The sequence below is a fragment of the Marmota flaviventris genome, chromosome 6, assembly GCF_047511675.1.
Source record: "Marmota flaviventris isolate mMarFla1 chromosome 6, mMarFla1.hap1, whole genome shotgun sequence".
NCBI lineage: Eukaryota > Metazoa > Chordata > Mammalia > Rodentia > Sciuridae > Marmota > Marmota flaviventris.
This window is the reverse complement of record NC_092503.1, coordinates 695,490-722,149: the sequence shown is the minus strand read 5'-3', so window position 1 is coordinate 722,149 and position 26,660 is coordinate 695,490. Positions and strand designations below refer to the sequence as shown.

Here is a 26,660-nt window from a genome sequence, read left to right as displayed (position 1 = left end):
ATTCAGCAAAGTAGCAGGATGTAAAATCAATACCCACAAATCAAATGCATTTCTATAAATCAGTGATGAATCCTCTGAAAGAGAAATTTGGAAAATTACCCCATTCACAATAGCCTCAAAAAAAAAGTTGGGAATCAATTTAACAAAAGAAGTGAAAGACCTCTACAAATGAAAACTACAGAACACTAAAGAAGGAAACTGAAGAGGACCTTAGAAGATGCAAAGATCTCCCATGTTCTTGGGTAGGAAGAATTAACATTGTCAAAATTGCCATACTACCAAAAGAGTTATACAGATTCAATGTGATTCCAACTAAAATCCCAATTTCATTCCTCATAGAAACAGAAAAAGCAATCATGAAATTCATTTGGAAAAACAAGAGACCCAGAATAGCCAAAGCGATTCTTATCAAGAAGAGTGAAGCAGGAGGCATCACTATACTACAAAACTATAGTAACAAAAATGGCATGGTACTGACACCACAATAGACATGTAGACCAATGGTACAGCATAGAAGACACAGAGACAAACCCACACAAATACAGTTATCTCATGCTAGACAAAGGGGCCAAAAATATACATTGGAGAAAAGACAGCCTCTTCAACAAATGGCACTGACAAAACTAGAAATCCATATGTAGCAAAACGAAATTAAACCCCTCTCTCACCCTACACAAGACTCAACTCAAAGTAGATCAAGGACCCAGCAATTAGACCAGAGACCCTGTGCCTAACTGAAGAAAAAGTAGATCCAAATCTTCATCATGTCAGATTAGGCCCAAACTTTCTTAACAAGTCACCTAAAGTACAAGAAATAAAATCAAGAATCAATAAATGGGATGGATTCAAACTAAAAAGCTTCTTCTCAGAGCTGGGGATGTGGCTCAGCACTGGGTTTGATCCTCAGCACCACATAAAAATAAATAAAAAAATAAAGGTACTGTGTCCAACTACAACATATATATATATATAACCAAGGGGGTGAAGAGAGAGCCCGCAGAGTGGCAGAACCTCTTCACTACACACTCATCTCCAGGATATATATAAAGAACTCAAAAAACACCAAAAAAGCAAATAACCCAATCAATGAATGGGCTAAGGAACTAAAGAGACACTTCTCAGAAGATGATATACAATTAATCAACAAATATTTGAAAAAAATTAACGACTCTATTAATTAGAGAAATGCAAATCAAAACTACTCTAAGATTTCATCTCATCTCATTCTAGTCAGAATGGCAGTATTAAGAATATAAGCAACAATAAGTGGGGGAAGAGGCACACTCATACACTGCTGGTGGGACTGCAAATTGGTGCAACCATTATTGAAAGCAGTATGGAGATTCCTTGGAAAACTTGGAATGGAACCACCATTTAACCCAACTATCCCACTCCTCAGTCTATACCCAAAGGACTTAAAATCAGCATACAACAGTGATGCAGCCACGTCAATGTTTATAATACCACAATTCACAATAGCTAAACTGTGGAAGCAACCTAGATGCCCTTCAATAGATGAGTGGATAAAGAAACTGTGGTATACATACACAATGGAGTACTACTCATCATTAAAAGAGAATAAAATTATGGCATTGCAGGTAAATGGATGGAGTTGAAGAATATCATGCTAAGCAAAGTAAGTCAATCCCCAAAAACGAAAGGCCAAATGTTCTTTCTGATAAGTGATGCTGGTCCCTATGGGGGTGGGATCATGGGATGAGTGAAGGAACTCTGGATTGGGCAAAGGGGAGGGAGGGAGAAGAGGGGTAATGGGAGTAGGAAAGATAGTAGAATGAGACAAACATCATTTCCCTAGGTACATGTATGATTGCAAGGATGGTGGGACTCCACTTCACTTACAACCAGAGAAGTGAAAAACTGTGCTCCATTTGTGCACAGTGAATCAATGTGCATTCTACTGTCATGCATAACTAATTAAAACAAATTTAATACAATAAAATAATTTTAAAAATTTTTAAAAAGCAGAACATATTTGTTTAATTTGGAAAGTGTGTAAAATCAGGGGACTGTTCAAATTAGGACGGGCCTTTCAGAAAGAGGGCGGGAAAGCCCAGGAGACACGGGTGAGTGAGGGATCCCTGCAGGAAGGCCGGAGGGATGTGCCGGGAGCTATGCACAGGCATGGGCCTCCTTGGTCACTTGTAGAAATAAAGCATAAAGATCGTGTTAGGATCAATGTTTCCTGATTTTCTGTGCTGCCAGCTGGGTGGTAGGTTTTGATTATTTACTTTGAGCCTGCATCTGCTTTCTACCTGAGAGAAGTACCTAGGAAGTGCCAGTTCGCTCCATGAATAAAGTTTCAAGCGGCTGCCATCTGCAGTGGTAATGGCAGTAGAAGGAGCACAGGTGGTTTGCAGGACCCAGGTGTCCAGCATCTCAGTCAGACCACCCATGTCAGGGGTCACATACGCAGCACTCAGCAATGGTTAGGAAGAGCACCCACTGTGGAATCCACTTCTCCCTCACCATCAGTTCAGATGCAGCCAGCAGGGGCTGCCAGTTGTAGCAGCCAACATTTCCTGATTTGGGACAGATTGGATGACATGGGATGGGATGACATGGGAGGGGAGGGGATGGGATGGGATGACATGGGAGGGGAGGGGATGGGAGGGGATGACATGGGAGGGGAGGGGATGGGATGGGATGACATGGGATGGGATGACATGGGAGGGGAGGGGAGGGGATGACATGGGAGGGGAGGGGATGGGATGACATGGGAGGGGATGACATGGGAGGGGATGACATGGGATGGGAGGGGATGGGATGGGATGATATGAGTTGGGATGACATGAGGAGATGGGATGATGATATGAGATGGGATGATATGGGAGGGGATGACATGGGATGGGAGGGCAGGGGATGGGATGACATGGGAGGGGAGGGGAGGGGATGACATGGGAGGGGATGACATGGTATGGGATGATATGGGATGGGATGACATGGGAGGGCAGGGGATGGGATGACATGGAAGGGGATGACATGGGAGGGGACGGGATGGGATGACATGGGAGGGGACGGGATGGGATGACATGGGATGGGATGACATGGGAGGGGAGGGGATGGGATGACATGGGTTGGGATGACATGGGAGGGGACGGGATGGGATGACATGGGAGGGGATGACATGGGAGGGGATAAGATGGTAAAGAACAAGAAAGGTCCCACTCTGATCTTCAAAACGGCTGAGGGGTAGGTGAGGCGTAGCAAGCTAGGAGTGCAAAGGTGTCTTCAGTGATGGGACAGGGACTTAGTAGCTTTTTACCCTGACTCAGGTCATTTGCCCTGCTGATGAGGACGCAATTGTCCCACCTCTTATAACAAACAAGTTTAAGCAAAAATACAGCCACTCATGCCCACAGGTCTAGATTAATCCAAACAGTCATTTATAAGTTACTCATGAGGATAAGTTTTACCTGTGTTTGAAAAGAGGTTTTACTCTCAAAAAAAAAGTAAAATACTTTCCTTATATAAGAGTGGAAACGCAGAAATACAGAAAGAAAAGACAATATGTTTCTTTATGACATCTTTTTAATGTTTCAATGCCATTTTAAATGTTAAATTGGATTCATACTAAAAACCATGTTGAGGCTATATTCATTTAAAAACATGAAAAATATTTCTCAATATCATTAAATATTCTTCAAAACCAACACTTCGATTTTTGCATTGAGCCACACAAGATGAATACACCCTTGGCTGTGCCTGGCGTTTGGGGCCTCCACGTTGTGAGAGCTAAGCGTGCACACCCTTGGTATCGTCTTTTCATGTCTGTGGCCAGGTAAATGTCTGAAAGAGGAGCCCTGGGGCACACCTCTCTGGCAGAGTGGTACACACCCACCTCCCTGGGAAGCTCCAACTCTGCACTCAGGAACACTGGCTTTATCACTTTTTAAAATTTCGCAAATACATAGAAGAAAAATGCATATTTCACTGTGGTTTTTCTTTGCATTCTTTTGATAACTCTAGTATTGACTCAGCTCTACTCACAAGGGCCAAGATATCCATCAGGGATGGATGGAAAGGAAAGTGCAGAGCATTCACACAGCAGAATGCAATCAACCCTAAGGAAAGGCAATTCGGTCCTTGCGACTGGAGGGTGGACATGAAGCCACCATGCCAACGGGAGATGAGTCACTCAGACAGGAAGAGATACTGTGTGATTCCACTCAGAGAGGTATTTAGCCCTCGCAGGGCAGACAGAATCACAAGAGCCAGGACCAGGGAGTTTCAGGAACACAGGGAAATAAGCTCCAGAGACCTAGAACTCACCAGTCAGCCACCCTGCAGGTGCCCCAACACCTAGGAGGGCGGGTCTCCTGGGACATCAGCCACCATAAAGGTGAACCTACACCTAAGGAGGCGGGTCTCCTGGGATGTCAGCCACCATAAAGGTGAACTACACCTAGGAGGGACGGTCTCCGAAGACGTCACCCATCCTGCAGGTGCATTTACACCTAGAAGGGAGGGGCTCCTGGGACCTCAGCCCCCCTGCAGGTGCATTTACACCTAGGAGGGAGAGTCTCCTGGGAGCTCAGCCACCCTAAAGGTGCACCTACATCTAGGAGGGCCGGTCTCCTGGGCCTTCAGCCCCCTGCAGGTGCACCTACACCTTGGAGGGGTGGTCTCCTGGGAGGTCAGCCACACTAAAGTTGCACCTACACCTAGGAGGGAGGGTCTCCCTGGGACTTCAGCCCCCTGCAGGTGCACCTACACCTTGGAGGGGTGGTCTCCTGGGAGGTCAGCCACACTAAAGTTGCACCTACACCTAGGAGGGAGAGTCTCCTGGGAGCTCAGCCACCCTAAAGGTGCACCTACACCTAGGAGGGAGGGTCTCCCGGGAAGTCAGCCACACTGCAGGTGCACCTACACCTAGGAGGGAGGGTCTCCTGGGCCTTCAGCCCCCTGCAGGTGCACCTACACCTTGGAGGGGTGGTCTCCTGGGAGGTCAGCCACACTAAAGTTGCACCTACACCTAGGAGGGCAGATCACCTGGGAAGTCAGCCACCCCTAGGTGCTCTCTGGCAAGTACTCTGACACAATAGAACTGTTTTAAACAAGAAAAAATTCTAAGAAGATCACACCCATCTTCATGCTTGTGGTCCAAGAACAGTGGTGACATCACAGCATCGGGACAGAAGCTCACAAAAGGGAGAAGAAAAGGAGATCAGAGAACGTGAGTGAACGCTGGAGCCCACCTCTGATGTCCTGATGAGTAAGCAGCCAGGAAGGGGTGGCTGAGGCCGCCGCCCTCATGTCTCAGTCTGTTTCACAAACCCCTCCCCAGGACATGCAGGGCTGTGGAGGGCGCCCTGGCAGGACCTGGAGGGACATCTCCCACTGGGATGGGTGTGGGGCCGTGGAGGTGTGTTGAGAGAGGAAGTAAGGGCACCACGCAGTGTGCTGAGCACGCCTCAGCACAACAGTGAGACCCAGCCACAGGCAGAGCAGAGGGACAGCCAGTCTGGAATCGAGTTGGTGGACCCAGCAGCTGACAAACAGGCCTCCTATTTGAAAAAGGTGGAAACTGCCTGCAGGTGACACCAGCAGGTCACCAGGCTTCCCAGGGAGGCACTGCCCTGGCTCGGTGGCACTGAGGCAGTCACGGCCTCTGTGGGCTGTGGCGAGCGCCACAGCAGGCATGCTCAGGAGAGGCCACCCCTGCACAGCTGTGCCTGTGGCTGCCCCACACTCTCTGCGTGGCAGAGTGTCCCAGGAACTGCAGGATCTGAGCAGTGAGGGCAGGAAAACACCTGGCTAGCAGCAACCTCGAGGCTCACAGCTGGATGGCCCCCTAAAGAATGGCCACAAAACCCTTCAGGGGACACACAGGGCCACGGAGGGGATGGACATCATGGAGGAGGAGGTCACCCAGGGACAGGGAGGGAAACCCCATGACTCCCTGGCAGCTGACGTGCTGAGGGCCGAGGACCAGGGACTATGTCTTCAAGTCAGCGGTCATTGCCCCATCTTCCCTCAGCAGTGCAGGACTGGCAAGCAGCTGGGGCAGGGCGAGGTCGCCTTTTTGGTCCTCACCATCAGTGAGCAGACAGAGAGTCCCCAGCCCCAGGAGTCTGGCATCAGCACTGGAAGAACTAGGGAGAGCCAGAAGGGCCAGCGCCTTCCAGGTGGGTGGCGTGAGCTGAGATGGGTGGGGTAGGGAGCCCCACCACGATCTCCACACTGTCCACCTGGGTCACACTTTGTCAGGATAGGCCGTACCTGAGCCCAGGTCCCCCTCGGATGCAGACGTGGGAAACCCTGGTGGTCTAGCACTCTTCTTCCCAGCTGAAAACACACAAGCTGCTCGAGAGGTGGCCTCACGACTAGCTAGGGGCAGGTGGCCGGAAAGCCCTTCCATGCTTGCTGGGTATTCCAACTCCTCAGGGGCTAGCTCCATCAACTCCCACAACCTCCAGCCCCCACCAGACCAGCACAAACTGACCAGACAGCAGTGTTGCAAACAGATGCCCGAGCAGCCTTCCCAGACTCAGCTCCAAGGGGAAGCCTGGCTCCATACCCACAGGGTCACCTCCATCCAGCAACACCACAGCCTCAGGGCCCTGCGCCCACCAGGCCATGGCCTAAAGGCCCCCTCATCTGGCTGTGAGAGAGGCACGGCCCTTGGAGCCACAGCAGCAGCTACCTTGAAATCATGGCAGAGCCAACAGCAGGACAAAGCCCACAGCTTCCCTCTCTAGGTCCCTGTGGCTGTCGCTACAAGAGGGAGGATGCTGAGGGACACTCCTCAGGGAAGGCAGGAGGAGAAAGAGGCAGCCCCCGCCAGGGCACAGAGCACTCCGGAGCAGGCCCAGGCCTCCCTCTCCAGACGGTGCAGAGGACACCACAGGCCCAAAGCAGCCTGAGGGCAGGAAACCGGGAGCGTCCACCAGGAGAAGAGGGAGGGCAGGGCACGCTTCACGTCTTCAGACAGGCCAGCCCCAAAGCCACACAGCTCAGAATCCTGACCGTGGTCACCAAGACAGGCGGCTGCCTTCCCAACTGAAACCCGTGGGGGCAGGACACGGCAGGAACACAAAGCCATAGAGGAGCAGGCATGCCCGCGGCCCGGAGCAGGGCAGGGACAGAAGGGCTGGGCAGGCCCCGGCTCTCTCAACAGTCATTTCTTTAAAAATTTGAAGACAAAGACGACAGAATGTGAAAATTTAACTATTTGTCGTGAACAGCAGGTGTCCCATAACATCACTTAGCATGGGACAAGGTGATGATCTGCCTTGCCAAGCCGCTCAAGCCCCAGGTTCCCTCACCTGTCCCACCAGAGGTCCCCAGTGTGGACATCAGAGGAGCACTCAGAGGGCACAGACTCGGTCCTACACTCTCACCCACGCCTGTTGGCAACATTTTTAACACAAGCCCTTTCTGAGCACAACTTCCTAAACAGGACAGGGAGGAAAGTCCCCGAAGGCCACCTACCTTTTTATCTCATCTCTGACGGGGTCCACATGGTACCTCAGCAGCTGGAGTTCCTGGCCAGAGGACAGTAGAATGAAGGCATCCATGTAGTAGAACTGTGCGGATGGCACCGGCTTACAAAGCCCGCCTCTGCCCTGTGGAGCACATCGTCATCAAAAACGCACAAAGGACATGACAGGATTCATCACCTAGGCAGGAGATCCTCCCCAAACACCCAAGTCTATAGATCCTGATCAATAAATGAATTTCAACACCCACATCTAACTTCAATTCCCAATATACCCTCCACACCCACATCGATCCATCCTCGACACCCACATTGATCCATCCTCGACACCCACATTGATCCATCCTCGACACCCACATCGATCCATCCTCGACACCCACAGCTATCCATCCTAAACACCCACACCTATCCATCCTAAACACCCACACCTATCCTCAACACCCACAGCTATCCATCCTCAACACCCACAGCTATCCATCCTAAACACCCACACCTATCCTCAACACCCACAGCTATCCATCCTCAACACCCACAACTACCCATCCTCAACACCCACAACTATTCATCCTCAACACCCACAGCTATCCATCCTAAACACCCACACCTATCCTCAACACCCACAGCTATCCATCCTCAACACCCACAACTACCCATCCTCAACACCCACAACTATTCATCCTCAACACCCACAGCTATCCATCCTAAACACCCACACCTATCCTCAACACCCACAGCTATCCATCCTCAACACCCACAACTATTCATCCTCAACACCCACAGCTATCCATCCTCAACACCCACAACTATCCATCCTCAACACCCACAACTATTCATCCTCAACACCCACAACTATCCATCGTCAATGCCCACACCTATCCTCAATACCCACATCCATCCTCAACACCCACAGCTATTCATCCTCTACACCCACAGCTATTCATCTTAAACACCCACAGCTATTCATCCTAAACACCCACAACTATCCATCCTCAACACCCACAGCTATCCATCCTCAACACCCATATTTATCCATTCTCGACACCCACAACTATCCACCCTTGATATCCCCAACTATCCGTCCTCAACCCCCTCAACTATCTATCTTCAACACCCAGACCTATCCATCCTCGACACCTAGACCCATCCCTCCTCAACACCCACACCCATCCTCAACCCCACATCTACCCTCTTCACCCATGTTTACCAGCATCATCACCACATCTATCTGTCTTCCACACCCACATCTATCCTCAACCCACACATCTATCCAAACGCTAGATTCAATGCACCTGGTAGAACTAACCTACTGCATTGATGCTGCTTACTTGCTATTACTGAAAGGCTTTCTAGGATCAAATTTTACCATAATGAGCATTTTGAGTTCCAACTGTTTACAAACCTTAAAATGAAAACAAATCTAAACTTCACATAAAATACAGTATTAGCAAGGACTTCCTTAGTGTTGGGATTTTAAATACATTTTGCAGCAGAGCTCTCTCACAGACACAAGCCTCACAGCTGGAAATTCACACCTCCTTTCTTAAGCACCGCCAAGCACTTGTCCACAGACCCTGGGACCTAACTGACCACCTTCCCTTCTCCTCCCAGCAGTACTCAAACCTACTGAGCATAATGGCTTCACCACGCAAGACCTGCTCCTATGGGTTCACTGGGACTGTATCTCTGCCTCTGCTCAGCACTAGCTCAAGAAAAGACCAAGAGTCAAAATTCATACCTTCTTAAAGGGAAAGAAACCATATGGTCCTCAAACCATCATAGTTGAGGACCCCCTGCATTCAAGATCCATAGAAGATCAACATTACCATTTTTCAAAATGTCACACTTCTTATGTGTTCAGTTTGTTGTTCACCAGGTCATAAGTTCATGAGCTGAAGTCCAATCTCCTATTATAACATCTGCTTCTTAGTGCAAGATTATTGCAATTTTCTATCACTCCTTTCTCATTCTATGTTCAAATACCCTCACATAAATTCATTAACACAAGTCATTTAACTCCCCCAGAAGACACTTTCTCCACATAATCTCCTCTTGGCCATTACTAGCTTCAGTATAAAATCACACTGAATGAGCATCAGAATGACTCAAGCACCTTGGTACTGTTCTGCCATCTGCAAACCATGGCAACTGTGAGGCTAAGTCAACCCACGTACACTGCACGCAGCGTGCATCAGGTATGGATGTATGTGTGTGCGCCGGCTGTGAGTTACGCGTGTGTGTGTCTTATGTGAATGTCTGCATCAGGAAACTAACTGATGAGCAATTTCTACCGCATTGAAGCCAACCCCTGGCTCATATCCATTTCCTAATCTCTGGGTTAGGTAAGAGGGGGCCTTTGAGGAAGCCATGACTGTCAACAGCTCATGCACAGACCCCACAGCTTCTATATTACCAGAAGCAGCAGGAGCTCCTTCCTGTGAACCGACCACAGCCTCAGAGTCTGGTCCTGGGCAGCAGAGAGCAGCCACCTCTGGTCATGGCTCCAGCAGAGGGTGCTCACAGCTCCATCATGACCTAAAGGACCAGGAGAAAGGAGGCGCATTACCTGCACTTTCCTCCCGTGCACCACCAGGCCTCATTCAAGGAGTAAGCTATGCCGCTGGCAGCAGTGCCCCCTACGGCAATGCCACAGAGCCAAAGCTTTGACAGAAGCTCGCGGTGCACAGGCATCACTACCACAGCTTCTAGAGTTTTTGATAACCTCATCGCTCTTAAAACATGCAGCTCAAAGTCATGTGTACATCTGTGAGTATGCACTTTAAGAAAGGAAAGCTATAAAATGTAGCACTGTAAAAGAGGACTGCGATCTGAGGACTTCATAATCATGAGTCAGTATTTTGAAGAACTGTATGCACAAACCCCACTGAATCTCAAAGTACACTTCAAATACATCTTTTGATGGGAGTAATGAAATGCGTCCCAGTTAATTAAGACTCACGCCCCTCCCAGCCTACAACTGTACACTCTTGCTCCTGACCTTCTTCCCGGGGTGTCACAGGCATGCAGGCAGGCATCCTTCCACTCCCCGACCAAGCCTTGGCCCTGCACTGCCACTGTCCCGCAGGAGGCCAAGTATGCCACCTGCTGACCACCATGGGACTTACCCTTCAGCTCTAGCACCCTGAAACAAAGACCCTTACCTGAAAGGGCAGCAGGTGTTCCAGTATGGCTGGCTTCAAAGACCAGAGAAAGACTGTTGGCTAAGCCACAGGCCAACCACCGTCCATCTCCTGTGTGAAAGTAAACACCATTTATAAAACCCTGAAGCCTGGGAACCCCGCTGCAGGTCAGAGCAACCTGGACATTCCTTCCCTTGGTGGGGAACAAGGCTGTCAATAGGCCCACCAGCCCTCAAACACCCAGCATCTTGCATGGGCCCTTGCAGTGTGCCAGACTCAGGTTGACCCTCATACAAAGCAGGGCCATCTTCCCCACAACCCACAGAGCAGCAGGTGCTGTGATCATTGCCGCCCTCAGTATACAGGGAAGACCCAGAGCGATAGGCTGAGCCCAGGTCCTGGAGGTAATCCACAGCAGGAAGGAGGAACCCAGAGCGCGCTCCCAGGACAGCACCTCCAACATTGCACTGTGCTGCCGCATGGCTAGGAAGCACACCAAGCCATACAGCCTGGGGAAAAGATGACAGATGTCATCCCCGTTCAGACTTGAGGATCTCCACCAGGCAGATGTCCTATCTCGATAACATCAAGCACATCAAATATTCAAAAGTTATTTAGCAGCAACATTACAGACATAAGTTCACAAAATTATTCAAAAAAATTTTGGTTAGAGTTACATAAAAAAGACAGGGATTTTGGCAGTGTAATAAATAATAAACTTTTAGTTTTTCACCAGAAATCTTTTGGACATGAAGCAGGTAGAGTGAAGGAAGTACTGGCACAGGGGACATCTCACCCAGCCAAACCAATGCACCTCTAAGTACACCTCTCAGAGACGAGGGAAGGGAGCTAGCTGCCTCAGCTGACTGCAACCCTCTCAAGGCTACCTCCCCACTTACCAGCTTCCTGGAAAACAGGATGAGGTGCAGAAAAATGGGTGTGGACAAGAAGGAGAAGCCATTCCATACAGAACTACTATGGGGAAGACTAGACGGGTCATATATGCAGGAAGGAGCCCAGCAAACCATCACCATAGGAAGAGATCAGCACACACTCCAGGAACACACGTCGTGAACAAGGAGCACACATCTCCAGAGAAAGCTGGAGACATAGTGCAGCAGAAAAGAGCCCTGCCCCTGCCCCTGCCCCTGCCCCTGCTGAGCAGAGGGTGAGCACCCCTCAGGAGGGCCCATGGAGCTCCTGAAAGGGACCTGAGAGTGAGGAGTGTGCCTGCACAGGGACAGGGTGGGAAATCTGCTCTGGGCACCCTACACCAACATGGGATTGAAGTCCTCAGCAATCCAGCTGTTCAATTAAGTGCAATCACAGCTTTTCTTCACATCACATGGCTGTGAGTACCTGAGTACTGGACACAGCTCACAGCAGTGGGCTCCTGGCACACAGCAACCTGCTTGCTGGGTTTACTTGGCACGGAGGTCTCCAAAGGGTACTCCTCACTGGTAGGAGAACAGAAAAAATAAAAATAAAGGGCTTATGTCAATGAGTTTACAAATAAACACAAAACCAGGTGAAGTGGATTTCTCCTAATTACCTAATATTGTTCTATAAACTTGGAAATATATAAACTCTACATTTGGAAACACATAGGACTACAGAAAGATACTAACGTTCAAAAATTTTTAAAGGGAATGCATTTAAATGAATCATTATTCCTACATGGCCTAGAATACACAGCTACTACCTATAATAATGATGCTAAATATAAAAAATTCACTAGAAGAATTCTCTGTATGAGTATCATGGAATGCATTACACGAAAGGCAAGGCAGCCATAAACTCCAGCTGTATAACAGAAACACAGCCATGGAATAGAGCATGCTGGTAGGTGCAGATGCTCCTGGACTTAAAGTCAGGCTGAGGCACAATACCCCTCTCATCGTCTGAAAATGTAGTAAGTCAAACATGCCTTGACACACAGTCATGGAATGGAGCACCCACACACCTAGACGGAACCTCACACCCAGGCTGCACAGTAGACACACAGTCAAGGAATGGAGCACCCACACACCTAGACGGAACCTCACACCCAGGCTGCACAGTAGACACACAGTCATGGAATGGAGCACCCACACACCTAGACGGAACCTCACACCCAGGCTGCACAGTAGACACCCAGTGAAGGAATGGAGCACCCACACATGCTGGTAGGTGCAGATGCTCCTGGACTTAAAGTCAGGCTGAGGCACAATACCCCTCTCATCGTCTGAAAATGTAGTAAGTCAAACATGCCTTTTCGGGAGCATGGAAGGTGGAAGAAGCAAGCTCAGCAGCTGTTCCCAGTCTCCTCACATCATGGAAAGGAGGCAGAGGATGAGGAGCAGAGTCAGGAACCCCAAACCCAAGCAAAGGCAGGAAGCTCGGCCCCGACACCACGAGACTCACTCAAGAACAAAGCAAGGAAGCTGCTCTGGCCCTGAGCAAAGGAAAGCGGATCCGCGAGGCCCCACAGCCCCACCACTGACCTTGGTGGGCAATGCCATGGGAAACCCAGGACTGTCCCCAGGACTGTGGCACCCTACCAGAGGGGAGCTGTCTGACTACTCAGGGGCATCGAGATCCACTTCCCAGATGGTGAAAGCCATAAACAGAAGCCTGCCAGGGTAAGGTCCCTGGATACCCCACGCATCTGAGTCGGAAGGTGCCGCAAACACAGCCAGAGGGTGATGGGAGGGGAGGCTACCAAAGCCAAAGCAACAGGAAGTGGCTGCTCCAGGCTTCCTGGCACCCAACCTGATCTGTCATCTCCACTGGCAAGTGACAGGGCATTGTTTGGATACCGGTGGGTTCTTCCATCAACAGGGGAATCAGGGCCCACCATCACAACCTGGGGCAGGTGAACCACAAGAGACCCTTCACCACAGTACCCAGAGAGTAGCACCAGCCAGGGGAGCATTTCTGCACCACAGAACATTTGCAGAAAATCTACAACCAGAGTTCCTGTGCTCGAGGACAGCCACCAGGATCTCCACCACCATGGACACAATCAAACAGAGGAGAAGAGGTACAGCAGTCATTGGGTAGCTCCAGAGCCTGCATCCTGAAACCTTCACACAACAGAAAGAACCAAGCCTCAACACTGCACCCTCTGAACAGTCAGTGGCAGGCCCCAGAGCTGACAAGCCAGAACCAGCTGATGGCAGGTTCATAGCAACTAAGGAATTAGCTCCTGTGCACCTGCAATTCTAAAGAGATCTAGAGCAAAGACACGGACATCTGCTAACTATCTAAACCCCAATAAAATCCTATCCAAGAAGCAACAAGACTGTGCTCCACCCTGACCTGGGTTACCACAAATAACTCTTTGACTTGGATGATAGTTGTACCCCCATAGCCAGCATTGTACCTTCCACCCCCTGGTCTGTCTTTCACCTAGTGGTTTAGAGCATTAGTTAGAACCCACCTTCCTATCTTTCTTCTAGTTTATATTGCTCACTCTACCCTCCTTTCATCTTCTTGCTCTATCTATTGCTACTTCAAATACCACCATCCACTTCTCCTTTCTACCTTGCTGTGAATCATTCTTTTATATATTTTCTCTCATTTTTTCTTTCTGTCTCACTTTTTCTCTCCTTTTTTTTTTAGTTTTAATATTTAGTCAGTTAGTTAGTTAGTTTTCGGCAGACACAACATCTTTGTATGTGGTGCTGAGGATCGAACCCGGGCCGTACGCATGCCAGGCGAGTGCGCTACGGCTTGAGCCACATCCCCAGCCCACTTTTTCTCTCCTTTTTTGCCCAATCTTTCTCCCCCCCCCCACTGTATCCCTCATTTACAGTTATATGTAAGTTTACCAAGTGCAAAAAACTATTTTTTTACCTATTCCATAACCATATACAAGTTCAAACATGGGTTTAAGGAACTGTGGAGAACCACAGCAACCTGTTTTGTTTCCCGTGAGGTTGAAGAGCGTGAGTCTGAAGTGACTACAGCGAGGAGGACTCAGTGGCGTCCCTCAAAGTGGTGCTGACATTGGAATCGGCAGAGGTCACATACTGACTGAAAATATCAGTACCTGCATATTTACCCAACCCAGAGCTCTTAGAAGAAAGAAGCTCACAAAGTAGTCCCTTGCTAAAAGGAATGAGAAGTACCCGATAGATGAGTCGAGATTCAAACAATGTGACAAAGCAGGGAAACAAGCTGCCCAAACCGCCCAAAATGCTTCAAAAACAGACTCCATCAATGCAAAAGTGAAGGAAATGTGTTTAGTCAGATTTTTTGCTGCTATGACTAAAAGACCTGACCAGAACAATTATAGAGGAGGGAAAGCTGGTTTAGGGGCTGACAGTTCCAGAGGTCCCAGTCCACAGACAGCAGGCTCCACTCCTCGGGACTCGGCCAGCAGGACATCATGGTGAAAGGCAGCAGAGGGAAGGAGCTCACGTGGGTCAGGAAGCAGAGAGATTCTACTTGCCAGAATCACACACATACCCAGAGCCAGGCCCCCAACGCCCCACCTCCCCCAGCCACACCCCACCTGCCCTTGGTTCCCACTCAATCCCATCCGTGATCAATTCACTAATATGGGGTGAAGGCTCTTAAACCCATCACATCTCCTCCAAAGCTTCTTGCATTGTCTCAGACATGGGCCTTGGGAGGACAACGCACATCCAAACATGACAACATGCCAGAGAAGGAATCTAGAAAGTCCATAGTTAGAATGTTCTGAGCTAAAAGAGAACATGAGAACTGAAATTACAGAGAAGATTCAGGCAGTGAAAGATTACTTCAATAAAGGGGTGGAGGCTCTGAAAAAGAACCAAATGGAAATCCTCAAAATGAAGGAATCAATAAACCAAATTAGAAATTCAGTGGAAAGCACCACCAGTAGATTAGAACACTCTGAAGACAGACTTTCAGACCTCAAAGACAAAGCATATACTCTTGAAAATAAAGTCAACCATAAAGAAAAGACGTTAAAAACCAATGAACAGGGGCTGGGGTCGTAGCTCAGTGGTACAGCGCTCCCCTAGCATGCATGAGGCACTGGATTTGATCCTCAGCACCACATAAAAATAAAAGATAAAGATACTGTGTCCACCCAAAACTAAAAAATGAATATAAAAAAATGAACAGGTTCCAGGGTTGTGGCTCAGCGGTAAAGTGTTCAACCTAGCACATGTGAGGCACTGAGTTCAATCCTCAACACCACATAAAAATAAATAAATAAAATAAAGGTTTTGTGTCCAACTACAACTAAAATATATATATATATATATATATATATATATATATATATATATATATATATATATATATATGTAAAGAATGAACAGAATATTCAAGAAATCTGGGGTAACATTAAGAGGCCAAACTTAAGAATCACTGAGATAGATGAAGTCTCTGAAATACACACTAAAGGGATGGCACAATCATTTCAATAAAATAATATCAGGAAATTTTCCAAACCTTAAGAATGAGATTAAAATTTAAATGCAAGAAGCAAAATTTCTGAATAAAATTTTGGCAAATTGCATAACAAAAGAAAAAAAAACATTAAAAAGATAGTGCACAATGATCAAGGGGGTTTCATTCTAGGGATGCAAGGTTGTTTCAACAGAGAAATCAGTGAGCATAATTCACTACCATCAACAGACTTAAAGACAAGAATCACATGATTATCTCAATAGATGCAGAAAAAACATTTGACAAAGTATAGCACCCATTCATGTTTAAAGCACTAGAAAAACTAAGGATAAAAGAACATACCTCGACATTGTAAAGGCTATATATGACAAACCCAAGGTCAACATTATTCTGAACAGAGCAAAACAAAACATTTCCTCTAAAAACAAGAAGACGACAAGGATACTTACTAACTTTCACCACTCCTGTTCAACATAGTCCTTGACACCCTAGCCAGAGCAATTCAGACAAGAGAAGGAAATAAAATCCCTATACGAAATAAGAGCTTAAATTATCTTTTTGCTGACATATCCTATACTCAGAAGACTCCAAACATGACACCACAATACTGCCAGCACTCATAAACGAATTCAGGAAAGCAGCAGGACACCAGACCTACAGTCATGAATCAGCTGCATTCCTGTGCTCCAGTGGTGAGTCTGCTGAACAGGAGGAAAACTGCCCCCTTCACCATAGCCTCAGAAAAATGAAATACTCGGGACTCAATCTAACAAAAGAGGTAAAGGGCCTCTACAATGAAAATTATAGAACACTGAAGAAAGAAATTGAAGAAGATCTCAGAATATGGAAAGTCCTCCCATGTTCTTGGATAGACATAATGAATATTGTCAAAATGGCCATACTACCAAAAGCACTACACAGATTCAATGCAATTCCCATCAAAATCCCAATGACACTCTTCCCAGAACTAGGAAAAATCAGTCACAAAAATCATTTGGAAAAATAAGAGACTCAGAATAACCAGGCAATCCTTAGTGAGAAAAATGAAGCAGGAGGCATCACAATACCAGACCTCAAATTATACTACAGAGCTATAATAACAAAAACAGCATGGTACTAGCACCAAAACAGGCATGAAGATCAATGGAACAGAACACACAGAGACAAACCCATATAAATACAGTTTTATGATACTAGACAAAGGTGCCATAAAGATACTTTGGAGAAAAGATATCCTCTTCAATAAATGGTACTGAGAAAACTGGAAATCCACACATAGAAGAATGAAATGTAACCCCTATATCTTACACTGCACAAAAGTCCACTCAAAGTGAATCAAAGACCCAGGAATCAGACCAGAAACATTGCAACTACTAGAAGAAAATGTAGGCCCAACACTCCAACATGTTGACTTAGGAACTGACTTCCTCAACAAGACTCCTAAAGTTCAGGAAATAAAATTAAAATCATTAAGTGGGATGGCATCAAATTAAAGATTCTGAGCAGCAAAGGAAACAATCAAGAACATAAAAAGAGAGCCTACAGAATAGGAGAAAATCTTTGCCACCTGCTCCTTAGATAGGGCATTAATATCCAGAATACATAAAGAACTCGAAAAATTTACCACAAAAAATAATAATAGTAAACCAATCAATAAATGGGCAAAAGAACTAAACAGACACTTCTTAAAGGAAGAAAGGCAAATGGTCAACAAATATATGAAAAAAAAAGTTCAACATCTCTAAAAATTAGGGAAATGCAAATTAAAACTAGTTTGAGATTTCACCTCACTCCAGTTGGAATGACAATTATCAAGAATACAAGTAACAATAATTGTTGGCAAGAATGTAGGGGAAGGTTCACTCATACACTGTTGGTGGGACCACAAATGGGTGCAACCCCTCTGGAAAACAGCATGGAAATTCCTCAAAAAACTTGGAATGGAACCACCATTTAGCCAGCTATCCCACTCTTTGGTGTATGTCCAAAAGATTTAAAATCAGCATACTACAGTGACGAGACACACCAATGTCTACGGCAGCACAAGTCAGGGGCTGAGCATGGAGCCAACCTCGGTGCCCTTCAACAGATGAGAGGATACAGAAAATGGGATATGCATGCACAGTGGAGTACGACTCAGTCACAGAGAAAGATGACTCTAGTCATCTGCCAGCAAATGGACAGACCTGGAGACTGTGGCTAAGTGAAATAGCTGGTCCCCAAAAGTCAAAGGTCCAAAGTTCCTTTGATATGTGGAAGCTGATACAAAATAAGAAGGCATGACGGACGGAAGGAAGGGAGGGAGGAAGGAAGAGAGGGAGGGAGGAAGGGAGGGAGGGAGGGAGGAAGAGAGGGAGGGAGGAAGGGAGGGAGGGAGGGAGAGAGAAAGGGAGGGAGGGAGGGAGGAAGGAAGAGAGGGAGGGAGGGAGGGAGGAAGGGAGGGAGGGAGGAAGGAAGAGAGGGAGGGAGGAAGGGAGGGAGGGAGGGAGAAAGGGGGGGAGGAAGGGAGGGGGGAGGAAGGGAGGGAGGGAGGAAGGGAGGGAGGGAGGAAGGGAGGGAGGAAGGGAGGGGGGGAGGAAGGGAGGGAGGGAGGAAGGGAGGGAGGGAGGAAGGAAGGAGGAAGGAAGGGAGGGAGGGAGGGGAGGAAGGGAGGAAGGGAGGGAGGAAGGGAGGAAGGGAGGGAGGAAGGGAGGGAGGGAGGGAGGGAGGGAGAAAGGGAGGGAGGGAGGGAGAAAGGGAGGGAGGGAGGAAGGAAGGGAGGGAGGGAGGAAGGAAGGGAGGAAGGGAGGGAGGGAGGGAGGGAGGGGAAAGGCAAAGGAGAGGAGAGGAGGGGAGGGGAGAGGAGGGGAGGGAAGGAAGAGAAAAGAAGAGGGGAAGAAGAGGGGAGAGGGAATTTCATCCAAGTAGAGGAAATATCAGTAAAGTGGAGGAAGGGGATTGAGGAGGAAGAAGAAAGGACTGGAAAGGGGAGAGATGGAAAGAATCTGAGCAAACTTCCATATGTGCTGCGTGGATGTAGCCGGGGCCCAGCATCAGGCCCGCCCACAGGGTGATGATCTAAAACTGTGGCGTAGACAGTAGGCGGATTGAAGAGGACCCATGGAGAGGAGGCGGGAGCTGGGGAGAGGGGAAGTGCTGGGGTTCAAGTGGAGCAGGCTGCTTCCAAGCTTTTCTGACCATGTCAAGGTACATCCTGGTGTTGGGTCCCAACTAAAGACAATTTTTTAAAAGAACACTAAATTATATACTTTTGAGAATCAGAGTTGCTAGAAAGTTAAAGTCTTTGGAGCAGTCTTATTTTTTATAAAATTTGCTATCAGAAAAAAATATCAAGGTATTTCTAGATTTAGATGGGACCCCTGTAAGATCATGAGAGTACACTATATTGTTACTTCTTCGATTATCTGGAAAGTTAAAAAGCTCCTTCTATAGGAATATCACCAGTTTTCCTCATTAAAATTTAGCACATTTGTCTCTGAAGCAATATTAGAGCAAAGGCACCCAGACAATTAAATAGCTAGGAAATAATTTATTTTAGCTTCATATTTGGCTTATTGAGTGACCTTTAAATAATCGCCAATTTGCTCTGATGCATTCAAAGCAATTCTTTTCTTTTTATATTGTTTTAGTTGTAGATGGACACAATATCTTTATTTATTTTTATGTGACACTGAGGGTCAAACCCAGGTCCTCACATGTGCAAGGCAGGTGCTGTACCACTGAGCTACAGCTACATCCCAATGCAAAGCAATTTTAATCAAAAAATATCTGTTTTTTAATCCTGTGTCTAATATAGACACACAAAAAACATCATTATCACGGCCCCTGGATGTGCAGAATCGACAACTGAAGTTCCGTGGGCAAGAGCACGTAAGCGAGTGGGAACCACGCCACGTGCAGCAGGCCACACCCTGACTTCCACGTCAGACACTCCCCAGGGACCCGACAGGAACACATGAGGTAGAAGCCTTGTGCACCATGCTGCAGGGCTGAGCGCTCCCCACACATGCCACCTGAAGGGGCTGCCCACAGTGGCCCGCACTTGCCAGCCCCCTCTCCACCAGCACACCACCCTGCTCTCAGCACGATGCCTCCGGCTCCAAGCAACAGCTCCAGAACAGACCTGAATCGTCCACCTCCTAATGTACCTTGTAGAATCTAGATTGCTCCCCAATTCCAGAGCCACTTGGGCCTTTGGGCTTCTGGTTCAGTCACTCCAAAGGCTTTTCAGAACCATCTTATTGGTAAGAAGTAACAGAAACTGATTGTCTATCCATGTTTCAGTTGCTAAGAAGAAAAACTATATTGTGAGTCAGAGTTCTGGAAATGAAGAGAAAAAGCAACTCTCCTGTTTTCCTCCTAGAAATACAACCAGGGCAAAATAGCTACTATTTTCATTGTAAAAAACAAATATTTTTGCTATAAAAATTAACAAAAGGGCTGGGTTTATGGCTCAGAGGTAGAGCACTCACCTACCATGATTGAAGCCCCAGGTTCAATCCTCAGCACCACATATAAATAAATAAATATTTTTTTAAAAAAATCCACACTAACAATAACCAGTTTTGTACACACAATCTTTCCAATTTTTCCTATGCAACTATTTAGGAATATAATTTAAAATCTTTAATGGAAACAAGCCATTATTTGTTTTATAATTTTAAAAAATTGGTCTTTTGTACCCCCACTGGCCTCACCTGCAGTGTGCACGCTCAGACTCCCACACAAACTGCGGATGCCACGGTTTGACACAAAACCTAGCTCACAGCAGCTGTGGGAAGTCTATAGGGTGTGAGCTGCTGCTCCCGGGGCAAGGGCTGGGGCCCGGGCCTAGCACCCCAAGGGAGGACAGTGCTGCCCAGGTTGCGAGGCAGAGACAGACTCCTGGCTCCAGGTCAGCCCTGTTGAAGGCGTGCCACTTCTGCACCCATGTGCAGCTGAAAACCCACGCCTCCTCCCACCTGAGTCACTGAGTCACTCCGTTCCAGTGAGCCACACACACTGCTTACAGCCACCGTGGAAATGAGCACCAGCCCCTCCCCAAGGGAAGACGCTCCTGTCATGAGGTCCCAGCAGGCCGTGGCCACAGGACACACAGAGCCCTTCCACTGGCTCTCCTCAGGGCATGTGTGCCCCTGGCATGTCCCTCACCCACCTAAGTCCCCACACAGTGGACTGGGCTTAAAACTACCCAAATACATTTATTACAGAGACACAGAGGGAAACACATGGCACGAGTAGGTGGGCGGAAAACACAGACGACTATGTGAAAGCACATGGTTCTGAAACCCAGCGCCACTGGTGTGAGCCAGGAGCACACCCAGGAGCTGGGCCGGCCTGCCCCTCCTACGGCAACACAGCGCAGTCTCTTCACAAGTGCCTGCCTGCGCCTGGCCAAGGCTAGGGAGCACTGCATCTCACTTCCCCACAGAACACGTACAGGGCCAAAGCCACACGAGGGGAGGGACGGCTGGCTCAGTCTGCAAAGCAGGAGCACCCTGCAGAAAGAGACACTGGCCGAAAGAACCCGAGATCAGTGCGGAGCTTCACACTGGGCGGAACAGTTTCTGTGGTCAGGTGCATTTGCTGCAGCACACGCTGGATCCCTTTGTGACGTGACACCACCAGGAAGCACAGGGGGTTGCAGAAGTTTAAGAACACACCAATAAACACGGGTGAAGCAAGATGCAGAATATAAAAATCTGAAAACCTTATAATCCGATTTAAAAATGGGCAAATGCTCTAAAGACCCTTCTTAAAAAAATACAAATAACCAACAAAAAGAAAGATTAAAAGATCTATGAAAGATTCTCATTATTATTAGCCATTAGTGAAATACAACTCAAAATTAAAACTATAATTATATACTATCCCATTCCAATTAGAACACTATTATCAAAACATAAACTAACAAAGGTCAATGAAGACATGAAGCAAAGGGCCCTGTACACTGCTGGGCGGGCAGGTGGGGCCCCCAGACTGAGACTGGACTGGCATGCAGCACAGCAGCCCAGAAGGCACTTGGCTCACAAGAAAGATGCCCGCATGCCCAGGGACATGGGGCCGCTGCTGCCAGTAGCCAGGATATGGAACCAGCCCAAGTGCCCACTGACCAATTGATGGAAAAAGAAAATGTGGCATATATACAGAATGGAGTATCATTCGGCCATAAAGAAGAAGAGATCCTGTCATTTGCAGGAAAATGGATGGAACTGGAGGGCATTATATCAAGTGAAATGATCCAGAGGCACAAATCCAAATACTGCCTATTCTGACACATAGAAGTTTAAAGAAAAGTTGACCTAAATGTACCAAAATGTTGCTGGCATTTGGAAAGAAGCAGGTGAGGAGGGTGGATAATGGAGGCTGGATTTGATCATGTGTTTAAATCCTACACTAACCCTCACCAAAATGTACAGCTAACACATGCTAGTAAGCAATCAGTGTTCTGAAGCATTTCTGTAAACATAATTGCCCAAATGCAAATACAATGCAAATTAAAACGATGTTCATTTTGATAGCCCATACCCTCTTCCCATCATGGCCCAGCCCTGCAAAGAGCCTAGGAGGACCCAGCTCTTCTTTCTGCACACCCAATCATGAGTCAGAGTAAGGGTCAGGGCTTGGCCCTGCTGGGCAGAAGGGACCTCCAAATCAAGCAGCCACTGAAAACAGCAGTGGCTCTTCAGCTGCTCGTTTCATCCACTCCAGTCTTGGATGCTCGTCAGGATTAATCATCAGGACAGCTCTCTTCTAAAACTAAATTTTAACAAAACATAAATATTCAGAATTGTCAAGGTGGTAAGAAGAGCAGTGTGTCTGAAAATCAACACCAAAAGAATCTGACTAAAAGGATACCTACAAATAGTACAGCTAGAGACCCATGTCTGCATACACACTAACGTACGCATACAAGGTCTCTGTTATGGTTCAAGTGTGAGGCGTCCTGCTAACGCGGGCATGTTCGGAGGTGAAATGATTGGACGGTGAGAGCTGACACCTGAATGGACGAGTTGGAATGGACTGACTGGGGGTGAATGGGGCAGGTGGAGTGTGGCAGGAGGAGTGGGCTGTGGGGTGTGCCATAGCAGAGCTGCCCTTCCTGCAGCCCCTTCCTGCCCCTCCTCTCTCCCTCTTGACCATGCCATGAGCTGAGCAGCCGTCCTCCACTGGGCCCTTGCCCCTGATATCCCGCCTCACCTTAGGACCACAACAACGGACTTGGCCATCTGTGAAACCCTACACCCCAATACACTTTTCCTCCTCTTAGTTGTTTTTATCAGGTACTTGGTCAGAGATGGAAAAGCTGACAAAAACAGTCTTATACCTGTTTGAGAAAAATCAGATAGAGCATTTAAACATCTAAGTTATTTAAATTTACTTGGAAGGCATTCACTAACTTTCATACCGTTTGCAATTGATCTTGCATTTTGAAGATCTTTTACCATCTTTCTTGATGTTAGTCTTTGGTGAAAACATAGTGACACTGTGGAAAGAAAATGCTTACATGTCACTTTCAGAGATTAAATTTCTTAAGAGATCTACATATTACAGGAGAAGGAATATGTACACACCTGCATGAATAGTTTCAGCTGTCTCCTGCTCCTCCGTCCTCCATCTGTCCCTCTATCCCACACCTCAGAGATGTCACCATGCTGCACATCTCCAAAACTTTCTAATATCCTGCAATGCTACCCTGAAATTCTCCTGTTAGGTTTCAAATTGCAGCAAGGCACTAAGGACACCATGACCTGGGACCTGCGTCTTTCCCCTGGGCTCCAGCACACCGTCCCACATCCACAGCATGCCTCAAAACAGTGGCCCAAGGAGTCCACATTCAATGTCACAGATGCCACAGGCACTGAGGCACCCACAGGTTAGGGATATGGACTGATGCATAATTTTGCTGAGACACAAATCTAGAATCCATCCAACCATCCATCCAACCATTCACTCTTCCCTCCATGCGTCCATCTCTCCATTCATCAACCCCTCTATCCAATCATCTCTCCATCCATCTTCCATTTTTCCATCCATCCATTCATATCTCCATCTATCCACAGTCCCTTCCTATCCATCCCTCCACCTATCAGTCATCCCTTTCTCCATCCTCATTCATCTCTCTACCCATCCATCCACATCTCCACCCATCCACCGTACATTTCTCCACCTACCCACCCACTGATCCATATGTCCAGCCATCTGTAATCCTCTCTCCAACCCTCCACCCATCCATTTATCATCCTTCTCTCCACCTATCCACATCTCTATCTAGCCTTCTCTCCATCCCTCTCCATATCTTCACCCATCCATTTCTCTACCCAGATGCCTGTCTCTCCATCTTTACCTCCATCCATCCACCACTCACCCATTTACAAGTGTCACATAAGAGAATCTGAGGTGCCAAGTGTCACCCCAAGCACAGGGGTCTGCAGATCAGACACTAAGTGAAACAGTTGTGCCTGCTACTGGTGAGGCCAAAGAGAAAGAGTGATGCAGGAAAGGGCCATGGCAGTGGAAGAGACTGAGACCAGAGAAGCTTGGCACTTCGGCCCAGACGAAGCCTGAGCAGGGCCCTGGGGATGGAGGTGGACTTGGAGAGAGACTGGAGGGAGCGGGGAGGCGAGGGCAGCAGTCTGGCAAGGCAGGGGCGCTCAGCCAAGGCCTGCCATGTGCTCTAAGCAAAGGGGCCGTATAGGGTGCTTCCAGGTAACAGGGCTGCTCTGGTCACTATGTGAAGGACAAATAAAGGGTCCCGACTTGGCAGGGGGTGTCTACATTCAATAAAGAAAGACAATTTGCCTTTGAGAAATTCAAGGCTTATGAGGGGCCAGGGGATCTCGACACTCAGCTGTAGTCTAGGCATCCTGTGTTTCGCATTTCCTTGACTGTGAACCTCACATAGTCAGCACCTCTCCCTTCGGCTTTGAACAACCTGAATCTCAGTGCTCTAGTGCTGCAGTTCTAAAAAAGGCCCTGTCAGCCGTGGTGGGCCACACCATTCCCAACACCCCACTCCTCCTGTTCCCATCCTAGCTTCTCACTCACCAGAGTGGGTGGGCTTAGGAGGGGCCCAGTACACAGTAGTGACCCAATAAACCTCTGCTGCTGCAGTGCCCCCCACTGCAGGGACAGACATTCTGGGGTCTCCGCCACCACATCACAGCTCCTGCTTAGAACCCTGCCCCTCTCCATGATGGGACCCTCAAGGACCCATCTGTGTCCATATTTGAACCCACGTCTGAGGCAGGGCCACGGCTTTGCTCTGTACTCACCGCGGTGGCAATGCGTAACCGGACGACCTGACTTTGGTGTGGAAAACCAAGGGCTGGTCCCCCACAGCACTCTGCACAGCTGTGGGAAGACATTAGAGAAGCAGCAGATATTTAATGTCACGACTCACTGTGAACACAGAAAGAGCACAGTCTCTTAAAACACAGAAGTCCACACAGACCAGAGGAGCTTCTGACCTACAGTCGAGAGGCCCCATGGTGAAGTGCAGGCCCACACAGCAGCCAGAGAAGACTAACCATGGGAATGAGAAGCATAAGGACAGTTCCCTCTCATTCCTTAAATTGCACTCAGTTGCATGGGCAGAACACAGTGCCCTTCAAAGGTGCCCTTCAAACGCTCGTGGACGATGCCAGCTCTTCTGTGCTGTGCTGCTTCCAGTCGTGGCTGGAGCACAGGTGGGAAGGAAGCCCTGGGGCTGCGGGCAGGGTAGGAGACTGCCTGGGAGCAGTGTCTGGGAGCAGCATCTGTCCATCAGTGACAAGCACGGCCTTCCTACTAAGGACCCAGACGCACACAGCCTCTCTAGGAGAAGGACACAGCTGCTTGCCGTGTCCATGCACAGAGCACCAAGGAAGCCTGGCTACGGCGACACCTGGTGCCTTCTAACAGAAGTGGAACTCCTGACCAAGCTCTAACACACACACACGCACACAGACACACAGACACACACACACACACGCACAGACACACACATGCACAGACACACACAGCACACACACGCACAGACACACACACAGACACACACACACACACACACGCACAGACACACACGCACAGACACACAGCACACACACACACAGACACAGACACACACGCAGACACACACACACAGACACAGACACACACGCAGACATACACGCACAGACACACATGCACAGACATACACGCACAGACACACACACACACAGATACACACACAGAGACACTCACACACACAGACACTCACACACACACGCAGACACTCACACACACACGCAGACACAGACACACACACATAGACACACACGCACATGCACACACACACAGAGGCACACACACAGACACCCTCTCCGTGCTTCACAAAAAACCCAGCAACACATGAACTTACCACAAATACTTGCAAACCTCAAAAATGCTCTCAGATGAAAAACAATTTTGCCAGAACTATTTACTTTTGCATAAATTTAATCCTTGATGTTAAAGATAATTTTTTTTTAAATATTTTTTTTGGTTGTAGATGGACACAATATCTTTATTTATTTATTTTTACGTGGTGCTGAGGATGAAACCCAGTGCCTCACATGTGCGAGGCGGGCACTCTGCCACTGAGCTATAGCCCCAGCCTCTAAAGATAAATATTTTGCGCAAATTATAAAATAGCTTCAGAAAAATGGATAAATGCA

At 47.9% G+C, this 26,660-nt stretch overlaps 1 protein-coding gene across 3 annotated transcripts in view; it reads right to left on the bottom strand.

Moving 5' to 3' along the window:
- The window catches only part of Wdr27 (WD repeat domain 27), a 137,521-nt gene that overhangs the window by 73,888 nt on the left and 36,973 nt on the right, over positions 1 to 26,660 (bottom strand). For all 3 annotated transcript variants that reach the window (XM_071612844.1, XM_071612846.1, XM_071612845.1), the window contains exons 14-19: positions 25,260 to 25,338; positions 23,393 to 23,470; positions 11,956 to 12,053; positions 10,618 to 10,707; positions 9,870 to 9,991; positions 7,453 to 7,586 (exon numbers count right to left, since the gene is read on the bottom strand). In XM_071612844.1, coding sequence (XP_071468945.1) covers positions 7,453 to 7,586; positions 9,870 to 9,991; positions 10,618 to 10,707; positions 11,956 to 12,053; positions 23,393 to 23,470; positions 25,260 to 25,338 — 601 coding nt within the window. The remainder of the gene's footprint in view (positions 1 to 7,452; positions 7,587 to 9,869; positions 9,992 to 10,617; positions 10,708 to 11,955; positions 12,054 to 23,392; positions 23,471 to 25,259; positions 25,339 to 26,660) is intronic.